We start from the raw sequence: 25598 nt of genomic DNA, 5'->3' as shown, positions 1-25598 counted from the left end.
TATTGTCAAAGAAAAAAAAACATTTTTTGCTTCTTTATTTTGAAATGTTCTACTGTGCCTTCATTCAGCCATGGATTCCACAATGGTATACATTTTTTTAAAAATGAAATATTAATGCAAGAATAAAGACAAACAATAAAAAGCAACGTACAATAAAATCTAAGTAATTAAAGTGTGGTGTTGATGGTACAGACATGGAAGACCCAGGTTAAAATTCTGCTTAAAAAACCCCAACACTGGACAAGATGTTAACTTGCTCATAACATGTTTAAACATAAGAGTTGTGTTGCAACTTTGTAGACTGAGAAACACTACCAAAATTATTGATTTATATTTCCTGTAGAGAATTTCCTGTAGGGATGAAGAGGCAAATTCTGCAGAAGACCAAGAAGTACAGGGCGAGCCCTTTAAAAGTGGCCCTGTGGATACAGAGTGCACATATTCCATGGGGCCTTTTTTAAAAGACTCACCCTGTACATTATTGCACTATCCAAGTCTAAAAGCAAATGGAGTAGAAGAAACCAAAATACCCACAGTGGGGCATGAGGCTAGTCAAAATATACTCATAGAACATTGGGGGCGTGTGCATCTTTTAAGCATTCCTCTTTGCATACCGTCGTTGAAGGTTCACTGCTCACTAAGTTACATATTAACATTCTGACATCCTCTTCAAAACTGTCTTCTAGGACACACTGATAAAAATGTAACTGAGCAGACCAAGCAATGTCCAGTACACATGCAGTGGTACATCAAAATAGTCAACAAAGCAGATCTTTTAGCAGATGCAGTGCTCCTTTCTGACAGGATCAGATTTTCCTCTTGCCCCTCCTTTCATGGGAGACTTTCTCTACCTCCTTCATGAACCGAAGACACAATTCCTCCTGCCACGGCAGGGCCACACACTGGACAGCCACGGGGAGCCCAATGGCGCCTTCGACAGCCTGCAGGAGAGATACAAAGGCAGCATGATATCACAAAGCATATTTCATTACTGAGGTAGCAGCCAGTTTGAGCTCGTGGCTTTCAGACTTCTCCCTGCATGTCTCCCTTTTGAATTGACTGAGACTTTCAGGATCTACTGGGCAATAGGGAGGCCTATTTTCAACAGGATAATGGAAATGCTCAGAATAGATTTCCAACATGACTGTGGGGGTTTAGTGTTTTGGGTTAGGAGCTGCATCCCATGCATTTGTTTATAAAAATGTATTCCTACACATGTCACTTGTGTTGGAATATTGCTAATAATTGTACTCTATGACCTTATGGTTGTGATTTTTTTTACCCAGGTCAGAGATTTGATGTCAAATGCTCTTATAGGAAATAATTTAATCACATTAACCAGTTTAGAACCTATTCCAAATAAACACACTTAGAATAAGGCTGTACAAATTACTTTTAAAAAGTAATTTTGTCTGGCAATAACTAAGATCGTACTCAAATCAGAAGCCGCCAATGAAGGTATATTAGTGAAGCAGTTCCAGCTTTCCATTTTAATGGGTGGTGTTAACCAGCTACAAAACTTCTCTGATTTCAGGAGGGAAGCAAGGAAGGGTCAATTTGCTACAATTCTGTATAGCAAACAGAGCCCCAATGACATGCGGTGGGGTTGAGGAAACTCCAACTCTCATCAGTCTCTACACCAACCAACATGACCAATAGACAGGATGGATAGAAGTTGCAGTCCAACAACATCTGGGTGGGTGGCTGTCACAGGTTCCCCATGCTTGATGCAGCATCTAGGCACTGTCCTTGCCTTGATTGCTATTGACTGACCTCCTTCATCCTCTTATCCCAGGGGTCTCCATAATGCCCTTTGTAAAGCTTCAGCTCTTCCTCATCTGCCTGTGTCACTGTAGTAACTGGGACAACTCCGGCCGGAAAATTCAAGACGTTGTATAAATGGGTGTAAGTGGTAGCAACTGGAAAAGACAACACACAATACTTCTTATTTTGCGGTACCAGACTTTTGTTTCATGACACCAACATGCAAATGCAATAAGAGTGCAGTGCATACTTCTCTGCACACACAATAAGGAAAAAGAAAATGACCCTGACATGGCAGAGCACTGCTGGATTGTCTTGTGCTACTTTATCAACTACGGTAATCTAAAATAACCTTAAGAACTGTCGCATAACTGTTCAGGGGAAGGAGCCTCAGAAAGGTGTTGATTGACTCAAGTCTTTTCTCAGATATTTGCCTAGATGCATCCACATCAACAATGCATACACCCATGGAATCAGCCCAAGAGGAACTAGGTTTTCCTGGTTCGGCTTCAAGCATGTTGAGAACCTGAATAAATGACTTGATTAAAGCCTGAAGCCTTGGAAAAAAATAGAATACGATTGAGGGTGCTTTCTTATCACTTCTAAGAAAATATGGCATTTGCCTGCCGGCACATTCTTCCTAACTGTACAAGCAACCACGAGAGATCTGGTCAAGCTGAAATCTGTTGCAATCTTCTTGCCTTGAAGTTTTTAAAAGGCGATGAGACTTAATTCACTCAGTTTTGTTTTGTGGGATTAATAATACTGGGTCCAGAGAAGAGTGAGCAGAACTCCACTCAGGAAACAAGATTAATATGGATTCTCTCACTACTAGTGCCCCTGTGGTCTCCTCAAAGCAGCTCCATCTGGAATGGTGTGTGACCAGGTACTGTAGGGGCCAGCTAAGAGAATGGGGGGGGGTTTGCCAGAATTCAAGGGGGCTGCCTTGCACAGGCAGAAGTTCCTTTCCACTCACTCAATACACCTTTTGATTCTAATTATAAAATAATAGTGATAATATTTTTCTCACTGACACCGGTTGAAGGAAAAGTACCAAAGTATAAGTACAATTTCATGCAAGTAAATATTGAATAATCAAGGAATTAATGCATCAGTCAAAAAATCCCATCTACTCACAATAGTGTTGGAAGAAGGGATGGGTTGTAAGACTACAATGCAACCCAGCTACAGTTCTGCTAGCAGTACCTTACAGATTCACAGTATATTATGTCCTGGGTGGAGCTAGACTAATGCCTTAGCTATACCTTAGTTGGTTAAGGAGTCCATCCCAACTGGTATGGCATGATACAATGTAGGTGAATCTACAGCTACGTATGTTGCCATATTGGTATCCTTCAGGTTGAAAGGTAGGTTATAAATACAATAGATGGTGGTGATAATAATAATGGGACATGTTCTGTAGTAGTGTGTTCCTGCTTCATAGCCCTGCTCTACAAATCTTTCTCACCACTTTTCAAATTCATTATGCCCCTTGAAGGAACCAGAGCTAAATGGATTAATAAATAATTTCTTCCTTTTGCTTGATTACTACTGAGCAGGAGACAGTTACGTATTAGTGGATGGATGTTCTAACATGCATCTCCTGCCAAGTTGGGATCATCTCCCAGGAAATATGGTAGATATCAAGGATGGCACAATGTGGCTAGATGGGCCCATATACCCTCTCTCCACAAACTTTTATAAATATTTGGATCATAAGGCTGGGAGAGAAAGATGGTCATCATCTATTCCTCCTTTGCTCAGAGCAGGATGCTCTACAGGTCAGCTCAGAGAAAGCCACATAATTTAATCCACAGTATGCAACAAGCCAAGGGAACAGGATCAATATAAGAGCATATATACTGGAAAATCAGATAAGATGTATTATTTGGTACCAAATAGCTTGCCAGCATATCCCAAATTAAAAGCTGGTCCCAAAGCTGGACAAAGCACAACATCCAGCTTCAACTTCCTCCATTCTGCAATGAATTCATCACGGTAAGCCTGGGGAGAAATACAAAGAGAAGACAGTGGCTATTATGCACAAAATGCTGCCATCAGTGTGAATTGATTAACAGAAATGCATTTACATCCTTACTTGTTGCTGAACAGCACAAAACCTAAGAAGCTCTACAGTGTTCTAGTCATTTTAGCTGTGGAGAAAAGGCTGAAGTGTGCTATACCTGAAGGGGTGTCTCCACCCACATTGTTCAGCCCAGACACTGAGGTCCAGCTCCAAGAACCTTCTGGTGATTCCCTCATTGCAAGAAGTGAAAATACAGGGAACCAGGCAGAAGGCCTTCTTGGTTGTCACATCTGTGGAATGCCTACCTATCTAATGTCAAAAAGTTAAATAACCATACTACTACTACTACTACTACTACTACTACTACTACCACTACTACAAACGAATCAGGAGAAGACTGAGACACTCCAAATGCAGAAGAGTTGGGAGATGATAGACATGCTACTGCTGATCTCCATACCCTCAGCATGAGTCCTATTTTTCCTCATTCTCTCATGGCTCCTGCTCCTGCTCACCCATTAGTACTTTATCATCAGCTCGACCTCTGTCAAAAATGCTCTTTACTCCATCATTTGGCCCAACCCTCTCTGGTCACTTTAAACTATCTGCTTGTGTACATAACAGCACACCATAGCTCCATCAGTTCTATGTTAACATAGACCAGAACTGTGGAATACAGTATTAGCATAGGTCAGCATCATTGATGGTGCTGTAGCTGGAGTTCTAGGGACCATATTAGCTTTCAATTAACATCAGTCTCTAGAATCAAACCATATAGGATTGTGAGGTAACTATTATTTGCATATCTTGCTCTCAGTGATGAAAGGCACAAAAACTACCCAATAGGGAGACTGTATGCACACTGTCCCAAGAAACTGCCCTTTCTGAACAGGTTTCTCTCTGATGAGCAGTGATTGGGGGCAGAGAAAATCTGAGCACTTGGGCACTTTTCTTCATCTTTTAACAAGAAAACAAAATTACCATCCGGTCAACGTTGTTCTTCCAGAAGTTTTTCACTGACCTAGGAAATTTGCAGAAGGCATGCAGATTAGAATTCATGACAGTAACAAGAGAAAAAAATTCCTCAGAGAAAATTAACTAAAATTGCCCATTTTGGCCATATACTCACTTTTCATCACAGATGCAGTCACACAATACATTCACAACGATGGAAATATCATTATTCACAACAGTGGTTGTGAAGTTTTAACAACATTGGTATTCCACACAAAATTCCCATCATGATTATATTTAGTACTTCACAATGAATCCATTTTAAAATCGTATAAAAATTAACTTACCCTACTCCAATAAGGGCATTCAGATGTCGAGAGATTCGTGGGAACTGGGAGAGGGAATACACTTATTATTATTATTATTATTATTATTATTATTATTATTATTATAGCACCTTTTCCTGTTAGGAATCCAGCATGCTTTGATCAAAAGTCATAGCTAAATTCAAAAATATATTAATGACTGAATTCTCCTATGTGTCTGATTAAAAGCAGGTTTGAGACAAAAAGTCGCAAGAACAAATTTACGCTTCACTGCTATGTGTGCCCAGGGATGTACCTGGAACTATGTCACCAATTGCCAGGGCCCAGAATAGACTATCATGCACACACCAATGTATCTCAATTGTTCCTGTGTGCAAACTGTTAACTCCTGTGGGACCCAAGAATGACTGAAGAGTGTGGCATAAATATAAGAAAGGAAGGAATAGTAAACCTATACGTATAGTCCCACATCTATCCATCTGGATGCTATCTTCAGAGCAGCTTTTAGAAAAGTGTCCAAGTGATAAGTTGCAAATTACAGCTGATGGGGTTTCGATGAGAGGTAAATCCTCTTCGTAAATTATTCATTGGAGCATGCTACTAAAGAAACTGATGGACTTTCTGTCTTATTTCATTATTCAACTAAAAACTAATGATCCACAGGGTTTGTCAGTGCACACAAATCATGAGCTCCCAAGGGGTGTTAATTCACACTCACAATATTTCCACTATCACCAACATCTTTAAAAAGCTTTTGTGCAAGTTCCCCAACTAGTTTTTTAAGGGGAGGAGGAAAAGCAGTTTTGTGGAGGTACTTTGTAAAAAGGGAGACTTTCAGAATTACTTTAAGTACATTCACCCAAATTCAACTGCGGTCACATCCCTCCAGATATAAGCCCAGGTCCCTTTCAGACAAACTTCACATAACAACATCATTGTTTCTACTGATTTTATCTGTATAGTTGTTTTCAGCCACCCTTGCCTCCTTCAGGAGGAAGGGCAAGATATAGGAATAAAAAGTAACACTTGTAATTTTTTTATTAGTAAGAACAATTGTAATATTTTTACTACTTTTAGTTTACTCTGGTAAGTGCTTATAACCTTAGCATCTACTACTTTTTAAAAGTTGCCTGATATAGATTAAAATTTACTGGCATTGCAAAATTGTACTGTTTTGCAACTTATCATCTTGTTGTTATGTATTCAAGTTACACAGCATTTTTCTCCTCTCACAGTTGGCTGAAATTTGTCACATGTACCCCACCTACCCAAAAAGTATCTGCTCCCACTGTGCTTAACATGATGAAGAAGTTAAGGTCAAGTAAAGGCTAAGGGTTTCTTGCGATCCGAACAGCTTTCAGGCAGCCATGCTTTTTACAGAACCAGCCTTCCCATTAGGCAGTCTTTGGGATGCGGGTGGAGCTGTGGTCTAAACCACTGAGCCTCTTGGGCTTGCCGATCAGAAGGCTGGCGGTTCGAATCCCCAGGATGGGGTACAAGTAGATACCGTATTTTTTGCTCTATAAGACTCACTTTTTCCCTCCTAAAAAGTAAGGGGAAATGTGTGTGTGTGTTATGGAGTGAATGCAGGCTGCGCAGCTATCCCAGAAGCCAGAACAGCAAGAGGGATTGCTGCTTTCGCTGCACAGTGATCCCTCTTGCTGTTCTGGCTTCTGGGATTCAGAATATTTTTTTCTTGTTTTCCTCCTCCAAAAACTAGGTGAGTCTTGTGGTCTGGTGCATCTTATAGAGCGAAAAATACGGTAAATAGGTACCACTGTGGCTGGAATGTAAACAGCACTTCCATGCACTCTGGCTTCCGTCACAGTGTTACATTGCGCCAGAAGCAGTTTAGTCATGCTGGCCACATGACCCGGAAGGCTGTCTGTGGACAAACACTGGCTCCCTCAGCCTGAAGCGAGATGAGCACTACACCCCATAGTTGCCTTTGACTGGGCTTAACTGTCCAGGGGTCCTTTAGTTTTTTGCTTTATTTCTTTTTAGGCAGAAGAAGACCACTTCAGGCAACAGGTGCTGGAGGGCAGCAGTGGCTCCTCCAGCTGTTTCCCTTCAGTCCCTGCCAGCCCCAGCTTCTGAGCTAGGGGTCTGCCAGTAGTGATGCTTGCTTGTTGCTGGTATGAGCCTGAGCTATCTGTCTGACCTTGTCATCTTCCCCTAATGCAGCCTTTCTCAACCTGTGGGTCCCCAGATGTTGTTGAACTACAACTCCCATCACTCCTAGCTAGCAAGGCCAGAGCTCAGGGATGATGGGAGTTGTAGTCCAAAAACATCTGGGGACCCACAGTTTGAGAACCGCTGCCCTAATGGATCACAGACAATGCCATTAGGAGAGGGTCTGACTGAACAGGCCAGAACCAGGAAGCCAGCCCAGGCTATTCATCCCGGCAGGCCTCACACGTGCCCAAGCACTGGTCTACTCATGTGATGCACACTGATGCCACAAAGGCATTGCAGCATTTGTCTGAGCAGGTAGCAAGCAGGCAAAGCAGGGAGTGAGCTGCAGTGCTGTAGAACTGAGCTGATTAGGCCATGTAGCCTATTCTGCACCCCCTAAGGTGGCCTGTTGCTCTCAGGTGCAGTGAGGGGCTGGTTGGTAAATCTGTCAATTTCAGTTTCTCTCAGTTTCTTCTTCTTTAGTTCTTCACATCTCCAAATCATTTTCTGAATTTTTTTAAGGTCCTCATGAAAATTCATCAGAATTTTTGTGGGAATTTCACCTAATGCATGCATCTTTCGATGTATTTTTGCCTAATATGCACATTTTTGCAAGTCATTTCCCACTAATATAATGCATTTTTCATCTATTTTTATTAATATTTGCATTTCTATGCACACTTTAGTATATGCATGTTCATACAGGTGACTTGGCTGAAGAACTGGATTGCAAAGTTCAGATAAGTGCGGATTTCAGAAGTTGACTGTGTTCACATATTGCTTGGGAAAGAGCACCTTTAAATGCAAACTGAATCAAATTACTCTCCCATCCCTGTGCTCTCATCATCAATATTTACGTAATATTCAGTTATCAATCATGTTGGCTTTTATGCATGCCGCAAAATCAGAATGGCCCTTCTTTCATACCCTCCCTATCATTTTGATCCACACTTTGTGGATAAAAGCTGAAACTGATAGAGACAACTTGGTAAATTCATGTCTGTGCAATTCACAAACAGCCTCTTAAAAGCAACTGTGCTCAACCCAGGCAAAGCTAGTTGCACTAGTTTCAAAAGAAGAGGGTAACACTCATGCTTAATTCACTTAATGAAATCAGTGGGACTTGAAAGTTCACAACTATAGCTGGAGTTTGTGTCTGTCTTGTTTCTTTTGACTATCAAGAGATTTTTTGAGTGGGTAGTCATGATAAAAAGAATGTATTGTGGCATATGGGAAGAAAAAAGTTATTGCACGGGGTGGGGGGGGGAGAGAGATTTCTGGCAATTCTATTTTCTCCACATTGCTTTCAAACCTGATCGTTTTGCAGAGGATGGGCTCATCAGAAAGCAGCATATGAAAACCTGAGACTGGCTGCATCAAAGTCATTATTCTTAGATTATGATTTTCCACCTTGGTTATTCCGCTTTATAAGGAAGGCAGCTAGAACTTGATTTCAGTTAACAAGATTGACTGAGGCGACCGAGCTCTAAATGAAACAGTCATTTCTGAGACATTGTATGAGGGAAACAATCAAATATACTAGTTTGCATTACGATTCAGCTTGGAAGGAAATGGAACATGGCTTGCTCTAAAGATCCAGAGCCACGTTCTGATTTAAATATAACAATAGCAGTCAATGCAAATAGGGAGTCATAAGCTTCCTGTGCCGTTAAGGAACCTGTAAGCAATCTCATTTTCAGATGCATAACAAAGGCTTCAGCATATTTCCAAGAATGCTAGAGCAACCTTGCAGATTTACTCCCTGGCAATCAAGATTCATCATAGGCATTTTTGGAATATAGGCCAAAATATTAAAACAGAAGCATTTTCTGCCCTGGATCTTGAAAATCCTTGCCCCAGCAGTCTCTCCTTTCCATCCTACCTGTAGTACAATCCTTGGCAAGTCAACTTAGAAGTAAGCCCACTGAGTTCAATTGGAATGGGATAGCTCAGTTGGTAGAGCATAAGACTCTTAATCTCATGATTGTGGGTTCAAGCCCCATGTTGGGTAAAAGATTCATGCATTGCAGAGGGTTGGACTACATGACCCTCATAGTCTCATCCAACTCTACAATTCATGATTCTGTGACTTAGTCCCAGGTAAACGAGTACAGTATATGACTGCATCTCTAGTCCCGTGGCTTGTCATCTCTTGCAATCCCTGCCCCCGTCACTGTACTTTTCAATTTCTAATGATTTACTGTCTGCTCATGAACCTAGGCTCACTTCCCTCCTCTGGACTAAATCCTTCAGCATGAAGATCTTTGCCAAGTAGAGCACCTAGAGTTGTGGCAGCCAATGGCTTCTTTGCTGTGCTCCTAGCTTAGGCTCTGAGCTCCCACACCAGGCCTAGCTGTAAAGCTAGCCTCCAAATATTCAGCTCACAGAGGGTCTATCAGCCTCCCTCTAGCTATTTGGCAGCATCTGAGGTTTTCCATGATCACATTACCAAGAGAAAAGAAAACACACAAGAGTGTTGCCAGCAATCTCAAAGCTGCACTCCCTACTTCTGCCTTACGACCTGCTAGAGGTGAAGGATTTCCCTCAACTTTTCCTGCAAAAGTTGGCTGAGAATCCTGTTCAGCAGAAACTGGTGGAACAGTGTGGGTATTGCTCTTCCAGCTTCCCAACACTGGAAGAGAGGGAGAGGCAGAGAACTCATCAGGGTGAAGCAGCATGGATAATCTGATGCTCCTGCCACCGCAAGCTGCACCACACTGATCTCCCTGTACCTCTTCTTCATGGGAAGCTGCAGCAATGTGCAATGTTGGGAAGCTGCACTCCACCAGCTGCTACTGATTCTACTGTTAATCTCCATTAATCTATGGGGAATGATGATGACCCCAGACTGCGAAAGAGGAGGTGAACACCACACAGGGACAGATTTAACTTGGAGTGGTTTGGGGCACCTGGAAAGCCCCTGTGGCAAGATAACCTTGGCACCAATATGGAAAGGTACGTGGGAGACATATAAATGAAAAGCAATATTGTTGGAATAAAAAGGGAAAGGGAAAGGACTCCTGACAGTTAAGTCCAATCGCAGACGACTCTGGAGTTGCGGCGCTCATCTCACTTTACTGGCCGAGGAAGCCAATGTTTGTCCGCAGACAGTTTTTCCAGGTCATGTGGCCAGCATGACTAAGCCACTTTTGGGAAACCAGAGCAGCACATGGAAACACTGTTTACCTTCCCGCTGGAGCGGTACCTACCGTATTTTTTGCCCCATAGGAAGCACTTTTTCCCCTCCAAAAATGAAGAGGAAATGTGTGTGCGTCCTATGGGGCGATTGCAGGCTTACGCTGAAGCCTGGAGACCGAGAGGGGTCGGTGCGCACTGACCCCTCTCGCTCTCCAGGCTTCGCGCAGATCTCCGCAAGCCATGGGAGCCCCCCCGCCTGGCGCGAGGCGGCCACTCTCCTTCCCGCCTCCATGTTGTTGCCTGAGGGGAAGACGCTGACGCTGCCGCCACAAGGAGGACGGGAGGAGGAGGAGGCTGAGGCAGCTGCTGTCCCGCGCACAGCAGGCCTCAGGGGAAGGCAGCGGGGGCGGGCGAAGCCTCTGGGGTGCTGAGTGGAAGGAGGGCGGAGGAGGGGACAGAGGAGGAGGAGGAGGCGCCTGGGACTGGCGCTGACAGGCGAGGAGGGAAGGCGAGCGGGAAGGCGGCTGCTGCTGTTGCTGTTGCTGCTGCTGCTGTGGCGCAGCGCGGAGACCGGCCTCCTCCGCAGGCGCTGCCTCCCCTTCTCCCTCCCCCGTTTTCTTCTTCTTCTCCCCCCCCTGTTCTTCCTCCTCCCTCGGACTCCCCCCCCCCCTCAGAGCTGCATCAGGGAAGGAGGCAAAGGAGGGATGAGATAATCCCCGAGGGGAGGGGGGAAGGGGGGAGGACAGGGCGGGATGGGGCTTGATTAGGGGAGGGGGCTCTTTCGGGGTAGGGAGCACCTCTTGCTCCTCCTCCTCCTGGAAAGGGGCATTTTTTTATCTTCTGGCGGGAGAGGGGAGGTAGATAAGTTTAGGGATCTAAATAGAGGGGGGGTGGAGGAAGGAAGGTGCTGCCTCCAGATGAGGAGGAGGCATACCTTTGTGTATGCCAACAAGAAGGGACGCGGGTAGCACTGTGATCTAAACCACTGAGCCACTTGGGCTTGCCGATCAGAAGGTCAGCAGTTCAAATCCCCGCTACGGGGTGAGCTCTTGCCAACCTAGCAGTTTGAAAGCATGCCAGTGCAAATAGATAAATACCGTATTTTTCGCCCTATAGGACGCACCGTCCCATAGGAAGAACCTAGGGGTTTTTTTGGGGGGGGGGAATAAAGAAAAAAAAATTTCCCCCCCCAGCCGCGGGGGAAGCCCGAGCTTTTAAAAACACACCTACTATAGATTTTAGAGGAGAAAAGGATATCTGCCCGAGGCGCGGGGCGCTCTGTGTGTCTGTTTCACAAGTTGGAGTCTGTGTGTCTGTTTCACAAGTCTGTGTGTCTGTTTCACAAGTTGGAGACTCACCAACGGCATTAAAATGAGAGCCAGGATCCTTTTCAGTAAATTTGGCAACCGGTAACAATTTATCTGGTTTGTCCAAGTCGAATCCACAAACTCTCCATCACTGGGAAAGTAAAAAGAGGAAGAAAGCAGGTTCTATGCTGTACAATAATGTCTGTAAATGCTATTTACTTGTTGCAATGACATGCCTATGCTACAGCTACTATCCTTGCAGTTAAAATCCCTGATAGACAAATGCAGAATCTGAAACTTAAAGCATGACTGAGGGGCAGATAATCAACTCCTGAAGGAAATGGAATTTTCAGTAATTCAGCAAAGAGCATATTTTAATTTAAGCCTCTCCCCCCCTGTTTATCAGTTTTATTAAACACACTATAATTCAGTTCCACAACCTATTGTCATTGTTATCTGCACAATACTTGTATACATAATAATACTACAATTAAAAAATATATTTTTATGCATACATATTCTATTGACATTTGTTATTCCAGAACATAATAAAAAGTGTCTGCTGTTCTAAAAGCCATTCCAGAAATGTGTTTTGGCCATTACTTCCTCTTCTATAATATTTGAATGTTACACCAGATTTTTCAAATCAATCTGAAATAATTATTATAAGCCTCTTTTGTTGTTGTTATTGTTAAATTATTATTATTAATAATAATATGCCTCTTTTGTTCCTAATCGCTTCCCACTAAAGAGCCTTAATCTCTTCTTCAGAAAGTTTTTGATATAACTTTAGGTGTCCTCCCGTAAACACATACATACACTACATATGTGTCTATACGTCTTGGTATCTACTTACAACTTTTCCAGTAATGTTGAACATCCATCTGCATAGAGGCCTTTGGTGAAGAGCTCATCCACCAAAAAATCAATTCGAGGAGGAGTGAAAGGTATAAGCTGAGCAGAAAAACAAGGTAAATATTTAAAGGCAACAAAAATATATAATAAATATATGCAGTTATCATTCTGCCTTTATACATGTGATTCCTTGCAATCAGTAAAAGGAAAGGAGGACCTATATATTGCCTGGATATACATTCTTGGCGGAGAATGTTATTGTCTAATCTCCACAGGCCTCTATTTACTTTTGTCTAGAATTGTCTAGACTGCAGCCCAGTGTATAGGTACAGGTGTAGCCACAAGTTTGAATAAGTACCAGAAAATGTCAACTTAGCAGAACTCTGGAAGCTGCAAAATGTCTAATGTCAGAAAACTGGAGATGTAAGTTTCAGGCAGTAGTTGGTAACTGGTATGCAGACATAGGGCGGTATTCAACTTAATTTTACTCAGACTAATTGGAATTAATGACCATTACTAACTTGGCAGACCCTCCAAGTGTCCCTATTTTCCAGGGACATCTCTGATTTAGAGATGCTGTCCCGGTTTCTTATTTGATCCCGGAAAGTCCCTCTTTTCCTTAGGATGTCCTGAATTCCATTGGAGAAATGTTGGGGGGTATGGAGCTATCTGACCCCTGAGCCGTCTGAAGGCAATCCTGTGTATAGGGAAGGTTTTGTTTAAAAAATGTTTACTATTTTGTTATGTTTTTATATATCCTGGAAGCTGCTCAGAGTGGCTGGGGCAACCCAGTAAGATGTGTGGGATAGAAATAGTAAAAATTATCATTATGGAATGGGACATCCCTATTTTCATCGGAAAAATGTTGGAGGGTATGACGTGGGCCTACTAAATCCAATAGATCTACTCTGTGAAAGAAAGATGAATACAACCTAGGGTGTGTATACTCAAAAGTCAGGTGTATGTTATGTGCAGCAATCCAATGAGTACATTTTCAGTGGTGACAGGCATCTTCTAAAAAACAATGCCAGTAGACTAGCATGGCTCTAGAAAATAATGAAGAAAATACCTTACTTTTATTATCCCCTTCTGCTTCCTTCCCATAGCAACTTTTCGTCAAGTTTCTTTCTCCTTTGCTCCCCACATCTTCCACTTGCTATTTCTTTTTTCTTAATTAACAAATAGCACATTACACTGCATCGTTTACAAAGATCAAGAATCAATGTTCTCGCTGGCAGTGTGCATTGTTTCTGCATAAATAGCCATCTCTTATTATTATTGATTTGTTACATGTATTACAAAACCCAATAAAATTAAAGCAATGAAAATGCAGCAAACAAACTCAATATAAATTAAAGTTCAGGCAATGTAAGAAAAAGCTCTCCATGGGCCCAGAGCTTACCGTATGTCCTGCTTCCTGTAGCAACTGTCGAGTTTCCAGCACAGCTCTCCTCATGCTGGGAGAGGGCTGGAAATAACCATCTCCATCATAGTAGCCAATCCTGAGTGGCCGGGAGCTAGAGTAAATCTGCAGAGAGGAACCAGAGTAATCACATAGTGCTAGTCACCAGGGCAATGAGAAGAAGGTGACATGGCTTTTCACAGCTCAGGTGAGGGTGAAAGCTAGGGATCAGGGTACCTGACAGACTGCTCATCTCCCCATGTGCTAAAATCTCCATCAGAGGCCCTTCCCTGGGTACCACTATCATATGAGGTGTGGCATTTTGACTCTGCTTTGGTTTTAGAATGCTCTGTCTAATTTGTTGAGCTCAGCCATCTTGTTAACTGAATAGTTGTTGACACAGTGTCAACATCAATCAATTCAGATCACATCAATTCAGGGACTGTAAGGGATGGAGTATTCACCTTGTTCCTCTTGGGTGCTGACCTTGAAAGCCCTAAACAGCCTCGGCCCAGTATACCTGAAGGAGCATCTCCACCCCCATCATTCAGCCCGGACACTGAGATCCAGCTCCAAGGGCCTTCAGGACGTTCCCTCACTGCAAGAACTGAAGTTACAGGGAACCAGGCAGAGGGCCTTTCTGGTAGCGACACTCTATGGAACGCTCTCCCATCAGATGTCAAGGAGATAAACAACTGCACGACATTCAGAAGACGTCTAACAGCAGCCCTGTATTGGGAAGTTTTTAATGTTTTGTGTAGGTCTTACTATGTTTTTATATTTTGTTGGAAGCCGTCCGAAGATGGACGGGGTACAAATAATAATATTTCATGAAGCAACCTGAAAATTCAGGGCCACATTCTGAAGAACCAGAAACCTCAGCTGATACCTGAAGAAGAGAGAGTCCTGCTCCTGTCTTAAACTATTCATGTAGCCATGCAATAGGTATCATTATTCAGCTCCTCTTTGTGGATAATATCAGTATGTATTTGAGTCACTAGGTGGCACTAGACTTAGTGCTCTGCAGGTGGAGTCACAAGTTTCGTGTTGTTGTTAGAGAGATAACAAACTGACTCATGGGTCTCCTGAGCCTTTAATTTCTCTTACCTAGATGTCAGATCTGACTTCAGATTTCTCCCTCCTGACACCTAGACCAAGCTCGAGTTTTTCCTTCTTTCGTTGGGAAAGGGTTTCAGACCTCAGATTTCAAACAAGCTTCACCCTGGGCCTCCATTTTGGCTTTACCCTTTAGACCTTTCCTCCTTCCCTGGCTGACAGCTCCACTCACTGCTGCTATAGAGTGTAAAATCCCTATAGTGACACCTAGCATGCATGCACTGATATTTCAGCATTGACAAAAATTGAGATTCCCCCACTAAAAAGGAAATTTCATTATGCATTAAAAGCCTATGGTGAATCAACTGCTTCAGTGTGCTGTTTAACACAATTCCATTACCTCCTCATTAAAGGGAATTGGGGGCACAGATGAATCCAGGTGAAATAGTTCGTCACACAGGAGGGCCCTCATGCACAGAACCAGACTGTCCACATCTCTTGCCATTGGGCCTGTCACGGAGATGACTGGAACAAAAGAGGAAGACTTCTGAACATGGGGAAGAAGATAGGAGCGCTAGTAGCTTGATTTCCATGCAGTTGCCTTCCAGTTATTAGGGTTTCTACGTGCACAACAATGCCAAAGGGCCATTTCTGAGGAGGAAAAAGGACTCTGGAATTACTTTCTCCCCAGGCTCATCAGTTTCCACATGATGATCACCCAGTCATTGTGACAATGTGTTCACAGATTCATTTCACCACATGAAAATTGAGCAGTCAGGTAACCAAAAGAAGAAAGTAAGTTTTAAATGTGCAACCACAGTATGAACGTTAAAAAGAATTGAGTTGCAATTTTTGCACCCATTTCAGACATGCTGTGAAACCATGGCTTAGCACAGCCATCTGCAACCTTATAACTTCCACAGCTTTTGGACTACAAGTCCTATCAGGGGCTGTATTTGTGTGCAGCTATTGGCAGAAGGTTGATTTCTGGTGATTTGAAGTAGATCTGACCCTCCCCCCCATTGTTTAAACAGCAACAATATAATGACTTCCCCTTGATACTACTGCACCAAAGAGTGTTGGGGATGGGGAGAGGATTTTTATGTGAAAAGACCGCACATTCTGGATTTCAAAAGAAATTGCAGAGCTCAGAATGTCTGTTGCACCTGGTTCTGTGGATCTCAGGGTTCTAGTAAAAATAAATTAAGTAGATCCCACAAGGCCTAAGATCTACATACATTTGCATAGAGTATTTATGTAAGCCAGGGGTGCCAACTTGAATAAAATATTGGGGGGCAGGTAAGCCTCATCCTGCATAATCAATCACATGACATGGTGCACGCACACCTTTTGAATGGCAATGCCCATCAGCTTGGGGGGGGGGTAGCAACCTCAAATATTTTATTGGAGGGGCAAAGACCTCTTGGCCCCTAGGAATTGGCTCCTATGGTGTAAGCTCAGGCACAAAGATCATTTGACATAATTTTTTTTACTGTCACAGAATCTTACAAAATTAAATGAATTTTCAGGTTGCAAAAGAAATGCACACCATTTTTCCCTTACATATAGCCAGCAAAAACAGTTAAGATACATCTGATCTTCGTTAAACAAATCAGAAATTACCATTAACACCTGGCCTTCTCAAAGAATGACATTTGCATTTGTTTGTTTTTAAATGAGCCCAAACTCTAAAAGTTTATTGCTTATCGGAAACCCGCGGTCTCCATCAAAGGGCTTGTGCTTGTTTAAATTCTCCCATGAGCTAAGTAAGACTTTCAACTCTCGCTTATATTTTATCAGCAATAGACTTGCTCACCTGAGTTCATTCCAGCTACAGGAGTGCTAGCACCTTTGACGCTGCACAAGAGCAAACGGGAAAAGTAAATTAATGATGGAGAAAAGCCAAATGACAGAGAGAGCCAAAGAGACCCAAGCCATGAAATGCAAGTGACATGCGTCAAAGGATGTTCCTAATAGCTGAAAGCCATTGGAAAGCCATTGGAAATTCTGTGCAAAGTACCTTCCTTTTAAAAATATTTGATAGGGAAATGTTACAGGCACATTTCATTATCCCTAATTAACTTCCGAGCCTCTGTAAAACTACACAGAGGAGGGCAGAATCTGATGTCCACCCCTCACTGAAGCAGATCCTGATATTTTAACTATGCAGCTTGCATACACTGTGGATTCAAACAATTTCACTTCCCTTCTTAGAATTTAGACCAGAACTAACAAAAATTTGCAGAGAGATTTGAGCTTTAAGTGAAAACAGGCTCTGGATCTTCCCTGTGTTTAATACTTTCTGTGGAACTGCCCACTTTTTTTTAGTCCGGAAGTCAGGAATTATGCTACTAATGCAGTTCCCTTCCCCCACACCCACCCCTCTTTCACAGATATAGTCACGTTTCCTGGAAAACTGGCGTATCCTCATGCCTCAAATACTCTGAAAGTTTAGTTGACTACATCTCATAAAAAACAAATGTTACTTGCCAATAACCCAAGTTTGCTTAGACAAAGAAGAGCCCTTTACTGCAACCTCTTTTTGGTGTTATTTATTTACTTATTTAATTTGTATATCACCCTATACCCACAGGTCACAGGGCAGTTTACAACATAAAAACACAAAATATATATTAAAAATAAAACCAATGTGACTTCAATGTGAGCCAAGACTCCACAGGGCTTAGCCTCAGAATCTACTTAAAAAATAAATAAATCATAGAATCATAGAGTTGGAAGAGACCACAAAGGCCATCGAGTCCAACCCCCTGCCAAGCAGGAAACACCATCAGAGCACTCCTGACATATGGTTGTCAAGCCTCTGCTTAAAGACCTCCAAAGAAGGAGACTCCACCACACTCCTTGGCAGCAAATTCCACTGTCGAACAGCTCTTACTGTCAGGAAGTTCTTCCTAATGTTTAGGTGGAATCTTCTTTCTTGTAGTTTGGATCCATTGCTCCGTGTCCGCTTCTCTGGAGCAGCAGAAAACAACCTTTCTCCCTCCTCTATGTGACATCCTTTTATATATTTGAACATGGCTATCATATCACCCCTTAACCTCCTCTTCTCCAGGCTAAACATGCCCAGCTCCCTTAGCCGTTCCTCATAAGGCATCGTTTCCAGGCCTTTGACCATTTTGGTTGCCCTCCTCTGGACACGTTCCAGTTTGTCAGTGTCCTTCTTGAACTGTGGTGCCCAGAACTGGACACAGTACTCCAGGTGAGGTCTGACCAGAGCAGAATACAGTGCCAAAACACAGGGGTTCATTGAGTGAGAAGTTGTCCAATTAGTACAATAATTTTTGCCTGCACAATGGGACTTCTATATGCCCCCACTCCACATAGAATGAAGAACTGGTGCTGTTCTTAAGGAGACCCTGAATGCCAGGTGGGCCTTGGCAAATGCCAGATCACGTTAACTCACAGGGATTATGTAATGTTTGTCACCCAGAGAACTAGTTTCCCAGGGCTCTCTGTATCAAGACCTGTATCAAGAATGTCTGCTTTTAAACTGCAATTCTGCTGCTCTTCACTTGGTTGATTGTACATGATTTATGGATGGATGGTTCCAAACCTGTGAGACCTACCTCAGCCTATAGCCGGTGGGTTTTATTCCACAGATCCCACAGAAGCCACATGGCACTCGGATACTTGCAGCCACATCGGTCCCAATCCCAAGAATGGAGCCTCCACCTCCAATGAGTGCAGCTTCCCCTCCGCTAGAACCTCCAGAGGTTTTCTTGTGGTTGAAAGGATTCAAGGTTTGTCCAAAGAGTGTGTTGCCACAGTCAATGCTGAATGGGGTGGAAAAGTAGGGCTAGTAAGTTCATGCTCCAGTAAGGAAGAGTACACAAGCAATCCTTACAGTTGTTAAGGACTGCAGCAAGGGTGTTTCTGAGAGCAAAACTATTATCAAAATCTTCTAGTGACTGGGTGCCACTTTCTCCTGTGAGACGATAGCTATTCAAAGTGAAAGGCCCAGTGTTTAATGGAATACTTTTGTCTGTCTTCCAGCATTTTAGCTCTGTTGTACTGCACTTGTGGTCCTGTCCTTGGAGGATTCTGTTGCTGAATGTATGTTTATCCTATATATCTGAATGGTGGAATCAGGTTGCAAAGACTGCTTTCCTTGGTAAAGGTTGTCCCTTAATAATCACGTACCAATTCCATTAAAAACTGGGTGTTTCACTTTGAATAGCTATCATCTTACAATAGCTATCACTTTGAATATAGCTATCATCAATATGTTATAATTCCTGCTCCGTGATTGCAGTCATAGGATTGTTGTCTTTCACATGACAATATATGTTTTGACTCCACAGAGTGGGAAGTGACAGAGACAGGATGTTTGTGTTACTGTGTTCCGTGAAGTGGGACTATTGTCCTTTGTTCTTTTCTCTTTGCTGTCTGATGCAAAGAGAGAGAGGGAGCCATGTTGCAGTGTTCCATGTGTGTTTATATGTAAATAAAGTAGATTAGCCAAAATGCTGAGTTGCATTCTTATGTAAGTGTTGGAGTGAAGAGGTGCTTTGTACAGTCTGTTCTTATCTGTTCAATTCTAGCATCTAGAAAGATTGGCTTGAAGAAGCAGCCCAGCATGCTTTGGGTTTTTTGGATTCGGGGGCCTCAACCGGTTCTTTGTCATGAAAGCAGTAAACCATGTACTGAGATGACACTTGGAAATCGATCTTCACAAACACACCGTAGTTCTTCAAACTTCTCTCCTTTCTGCCTAGAAAAACAACCCTAAAAAGCAGGGATGGGAACCTGTGGCCCACCAGATGTTGTTCAGCTGAAACTCCCATAATCCCTTGACCACTGGCCATGCTGGCTGGGGTTGATGGGAGTCCAGAACCATCTGTAGGTCCTCAGGTCTCCCAACTCTATCATGAAGCCTGACTTGGATTTCTTCCTGTTGAGTGAGAGTCAAACTGTGTCTGTATGGCACCTAGCTGTGATCTACCGGGTGCATCATTTCCTGGCATGGGGATAAAGTGATAGGAAAAGGTCGACCTCCTTATTTTCTGTGTTTTCAGTTGCTGTAGAGCGACCAAAACTGCCATTATTTACCTAGACTGCTAAGGCCCAGCTGCTGCCTTGAAGAATTAAACAAATGAAAGAAACACACACGTACTTCACTATGGCCTGTGAAAGGTTGGTCTTTACAAATGGAATTGCCCCTTGTTTCTTTAAAACTTTGACTATCACAGAGTCCTCCTGCTCAGGACAGTCTAGATATTTCACCAAGCCAAGTGTATTGGGGTACCCCTGGAATTAGAGAAATAAAGTGAGATACTTATCCTTACATCTGTTGAACATATCCCCAAAAAACCACCCAAAACATTAGACGAGAAAGTAGAGGTGACATTTATTTTAAAGAAAACAACCACAGTCCCTCCAGTCATTAGGTAATATCATCAAATTTCACTTAAGAGTGAATTCATGCATATATTTAAAGGGAATTAGGTTAGTCTAAGAAGCATTTGTAGAGCTTTAAATATAACACAAATAGCTTGAGAAATTAGCGTGCCCTCTCCTTTGACTTTCCCTCCATGCAGAATCCCATAACTAAAGGTAAAATTTGTGATGCTTATGGGAGAGGAGCAGTCCCACTGTAGGTGAGCAAAGAATAGGGTCCCTGCCCCCCAGCTGGTGACCCACTTGGCTGATTTAATCATATTATATAAACAAATAGAAATATAAAAATATACATATTCCTCTTGGCTTTAAATTGACAAGCTTCCTCTGTTGCAGAGCCCTCCTCATCTTACCCTCATTGCAATTATTCAGGGATCATGGCAGAAAGTACCTTGCAGGCCACATCTTCCTTAATACTGACTGGGACTCCATAAAGCAATCCTTTCTCCTTTTTTTTGGTCTCCCGGAGCTGTTCCTCGCACTCTGGAAGGAAGTTGGTCACACAGTTGATTTGCCGGGTTACCTCCAAGGCCTTTGCGTGAGCAAGAAACAAAACAGGGGGAGAAGAAGGCAAATTTGTGATGATGTGCTCTCTTCTTGACCGTTGACGTTGTGAAGGTCTCTTTGCCACCTTGCAAATGCAGTGTTTTATCTGTGATCATTATGCAAGACAAGCATGCTAGTAGAAAACTGCAGCAAAAGGGTGTGTTCCAACTTCCGTTTGTAGCATCGGGTTCACCTATCAGTTCACTATGTCGAAACTGGATATATGCTGGTACTATTAGGATCTGGTTGGCTTCAGCTGTTATTACAGAAACCACTTTGGGGTCACCAGGTGTCAAAAAGCAATGTATAAAGAAACACCCAAACAAACCACTCTATTTGAGGACGGATCTGCTGCCTATTCTCAGCACCACACAAGATTGCATACACTTCTGCAGCTGGCATCTTCCAGCTGCCAAGCAGGCGCCACATTCACTCGATCCACTTAGCAAAGCCCCTGCTCTCCTCCCTAGAAGCCTGAAATCCAAGTCGCTCCAAAAATGGAAATCCCTTGTAGCTTAGCTGCTAGGGACCATAATAAATCTATCACGGCTGAAAATAACTACGCAGATCATATGGTATATGAAAGGCCTGAGTCCATTACATGCCCTAGACGCAGGGTGGGGGTGGGGAGGGAGATAGTAAACTCTCCTATTAAACCTGTAACTGTGACAGGCCTAGATGCGCTGTTAGCACAAAGAGTGCGGTTGCAAAATTTGACTTTTCTTGGAGCTGGATTTGAATTAGCTTGGCTGTGTGTGTGTGTGTGTGTGTGTGTAGAGGATACAAGAACTTTGGGATAAGGGAATAGTGTCTTGTTTATTTGGCCTAAAGAGCAAAAATGGTGGAGACTTTTAATTGTTTTAAATTAAAATTCAAAATTATTCTGTGCGCTAAATCACCTTAATTCAAATGTATTAGACTAGTAATGTGTAAGTAGGGATGGGTGAATTTGTCAGTTTTAGTTTCTCTCACTAGCTCATTTTTCCAATCTGAAGTTCACATCAGTTTGCAATTTTAAAAAACCCATCCTCCTCAGTGTGAATTTTTCCTAATATTCATATATTTGTATGCAGTTTTGCCTAATAGGCACATATTTGCAGAGCCATTTCCCCTGCTATAATGTATTTTTGTGTTTTCTCTCCCCACTAATATATGCACTTTTTTGCACAATATTACCCCACCATGTGCATTTTGGATGGAGCATAATTTGGCTGGAGAATTGCACCACAAAACTGTGCACATTTTGAAGAACAGCTGTATTTCAGCTAGCATATTGCACATCAGTGCCTTAAAATGAGCACAAGAGACATTATGCTGAAAGACACAACTCACTTGTAGTGTGTCACTTTTGAGTTTGTACAGTGTGTATCCTGCCTCACTCCTGTAGTAGTAGTAGTAGTAGTAGTAGTAATTTTATTATTTATAGCCCTCCCATCTGGCTGGGCTTCCCGAGCCACTCTGGGCGGCTTACATATCTAAAAACATAATAAAAACATCAATCCTTAAAAGCTTCCCTAAACAGGGCTGCCTTCAGATGTCTTCTAAAAGTCAGATAGTTGTTTATTTCATTGACATCTGATAGGAGGATGTTCCACAGGGCGGGTGCCACCACTGAGAAGGCCCTCTGCCTGGTTCCCTGTAACTTCACTTCTCACAGTGAGGGAACTGCCAGAAGGCCCTCAGAGCTGGACCTCAGTGTCCAGGCAGAATGATGGGGATGGAGACGCTCCTTCAGGTATACTGGGCCGAGGCCGTTTAGGACTTTAAAGATCAGCACCAACACTTTGAATTGTGCTCGGAAACGAACTGGGAGCCAATGTAGGTCTTTCAGGACCAGTGTTATATGGTCTCAGTGGCCACTCCCAGTCACGAGTCTTCTGGATTAGTTGTAGTTTCCGAGTCACCTTTAAAGGTAGCCCCATGTAGAGTGCATTGCAATAGTTCAAGCAGGAGATAACCAGGACATGCACCACTCTGGCGAGACAGTCTGCAGGCAGGTAGAGTCTCAGCCTGCGTACCAGATGGAGCTGGTAAACAGCTGCCTGGACAAAGAATTGACCTGTGCCTCCAGCTGTGATTTACCTCCAGGCAGTCTTACCTTTTCCATGTAGGTGTAGAGAACACTTTCTGGAGACAATGAGCCATCTTTCAACTTTGCAGACAGTTCCACAAGGGGAAGAGCTAGGATTGGAGCAGCTTTCACTCCTGGGTTCTGCAGCAGGGAGCAAACACATTGCTGGCAAACTGCTATGTCATGTGCACTCGCTTGCTAGACCAACATCGCTACACAGCATTGTGGACACATTGCACTTTCAGACATGCAAAGCAGGCTACAGATTGGCCTGTCAGCAGCAGCATCACATGGGTGCTCAATGACTATATATCTAATTAGTAGCAAAATAACAGCTCACTGATGACCAGGAATGGGTACTGACCCCAGGCTTTAGCAGCTAACTTGATCTCCACCCTGCTTTGCATGGCAAGTCACAGAGATATGTTATATGTGACTGTATCTGACAGCTGAGATATCATTAAAAAGATGATACAACTGAACAAGAAAATTTTGAATTTGAAATATTGACTTAAAAATATTGATTTCAACCAATTACACACTTCTCCTCCTCTGCACTGTGGTCACCAAGAGTTTTGAAACAGTTCTGTATCACAAGCAGAGCTTGTAGGTTGGAATAGTTTCTCCAAAGAGGTAAATATATGGTAACAGATGCCCTCTGCATCCAGAGAGAGTTCTGGGCTGTATTTCCACAAAGTGCAAGTAGGAAGAGTTAAAGCTAGCAATGGACATTGTAAGTCCATTGAGGATTATTGTGTTAGATTTACTGGTTGTAATGCAATTTATAGCATTCATTTTACACTGTGATGCCTTGTTGTGTTATGAAACTGTGGCTTTTTGTTTAATATACCACCATGGCACACTAAATTAGAATTGACAGGAAATAACTGTATGCTGGTATACTGCCCCAAGTTTTGACAATGCAACTCTGAGTTAATGAGGTTGCAAGAGAACCTCCAGTAGATTCCACTAGATTTCCACGCATAGCTTTTACATTGCATGAAAGAACCCATACAATGTGAAAATGAACAGGTAAGGAACCATTGTGAAGATGGAATAAAGTGCTGTATAAAAGGTAAAGGTACCCCTGCCCGTACGGGCCAGTCGTGTCCGACTCTAGGGTTGTGCGCCCATCTCACTTAAGAGGCCGGGGGCCAGCGCTGTCCGCAGACACTTCCGGGTCACGTGGCCAGCGTGACAAGCTGCATCTGGCGAGCCAGCACAGCACACGGAAATGCCGTTTACCTTCCCACTAGTAAGCGGTCCCTATTTATCTACTTGCACCCGGGGGTGCTTTCGAACTGCTAGGTTGGCAGGCGCTGGGACCGAGCAGCGGGAGCGCACCCCGCCGCGGGGATTCAAACCGCCGACCATACGATCGGCAAGTCCTAGGCGCTGAGGTTTTACCCACAGTGCCACCCACGTCCAAAAAAAGTGCTGTATAGATATGTCCAAAGTTCTCTCTGGGAAGATGGCTCTCTTCACCCACCCCTGTGCAAAATGAGAGACAAGTGGGAAGGAGTTGCTCCTTCTATCCAGAGACATACCAGGCCCTAGCATGAAAGCGCAGCAATGGCCTTGACAGGCACCAGCAATTGCCAAGCAATCCTTAGGCTCAAGTATCTTTTCTTTAATGACAGGTGATTTGTTAACAGTCTGCTAAGAACGCGGCCAGGGACAGCTGCATTCAGGCTGCCAGTTGAAATGCAGCAAGAGGAAAAAGGGGAAGCAACTTTATACCCTCTTTTCCATGACACAAGATTTGCCTCAGTTGCAACAAGTTCCTAAAGTTAGATAGGGTGCATAAATTGGGGGGGGGGGGCTCCCATAATAATCTTAGCTGAAGGAAACAGAGAAAGCATGGACTGCACCATCCTACTAGATTTATGGGAAAGCAAAGCTTTCAGGGGAAGAGCAATCATGTTAAATTCAACATACACATATTGGGAAAGTATATTGTCATCACTGTAAGACTACCGAGAAATAATTGCCATCTTTCATGCTATTAGCACTTTTGCAAACCTCAGAAATCAACAGCATCTCTGCAGAGAGTACCAGAAGAGACCCACTGAAATTTTGATACAAAGGGGAAAAAACCTTTATCCAAATGATAGGAAACCTCTAAAATATATTCACCTGTTGTTTAAACTGTCTTGCTGCTTTCTCCATACGTTGAAAGCCAAGCTCTCGCTTGCCCTTGGCCTCTTCAAGTTTCTTCTGCACCCGCCTCTGATTCACCCATTTTATCACCAAGATTGCAGTGGCTGAACCACAGAGCACAGCTGAGACAATGCGGACATCCACCTTTTCATCAGGCAAGAGAGACTTCACTTTGTCTAGAGCCATAGTGGGAAATCTGCTCACAGCTCTCAACCAGTGGGAGCTGCTAGAGCTGTGAGTTCCTAATAGCAAAGACGGCAAGGAGGCAAGGAGGTGGTGGTGAATTTTAATCCCACCCAGGAGCTATCAGTTCCAAGCCACTGGGAAACAGAAGGTTGTTCGTCTATGACTGAAGAAAGTTTAGGAAAGTGTCTCACTAGCATAGCCAGGCACTGATTGA

At 43.2% G+C, this 25598-nt stretch overlaps 1 protein-coding gene across 1 annotated transcript; it reads right to left on the bottom strand.

Moving 5' to 3' along the window:
• Window positions 1–20: 20 nt before the first annotated feature.
• LOC309345261 (vitamin D3 hydroxylase-associated protein-like) lies at window positions 21–25546 on the bottom strand. Its single transcript, XM_081868248.1, has 15 exons — window positions 25175–25546; window positions 23066–23179; window positions 20813–20953; window positions 20138–20271; window positions 18591–18797; window positions 16820–16860; window positions 15404–15528; window positions 13948–14073; window positions 12547–12644; window positions 11742–11841; window positions 5092–5135; window positions 4772–4811; window positions 3660–3768; window positions 1774–1919; window positions 21–941 (listed from the first exon to the last, which is right to left on the bottom strand). The coding sequence occupies exons 1-15, from the start codon at window positions 25382–25384 to the stop codon at window positions 807–809; spliced, it is 1770 nt and encodes a 589-aa protein (XP_081724374.1). The 5' UTR covers window positions 25385–25546; the 3' UTR covers window positions 21–806.
• Window positions 25547–25598: the final 52 nt, after the last annotated feature.

This window comes from Podarcis erhardii (genome assembly GCF_964252035.2).
Source record: "Podarcis erhardii genome assembly, chromosome: 6".
Classification (NCBI taxonomy): Eukaryota; Metazoa; Chordata; class Lepidosauria; order Squamata; family Lacertidae; genus Podarcis; species Podarcis erhardii.
The sequence above is the reverse complement of the archived record's forward strand: the minus strand, read 5'-3'. Positions and strand labels throughout refer to the sequence as shown.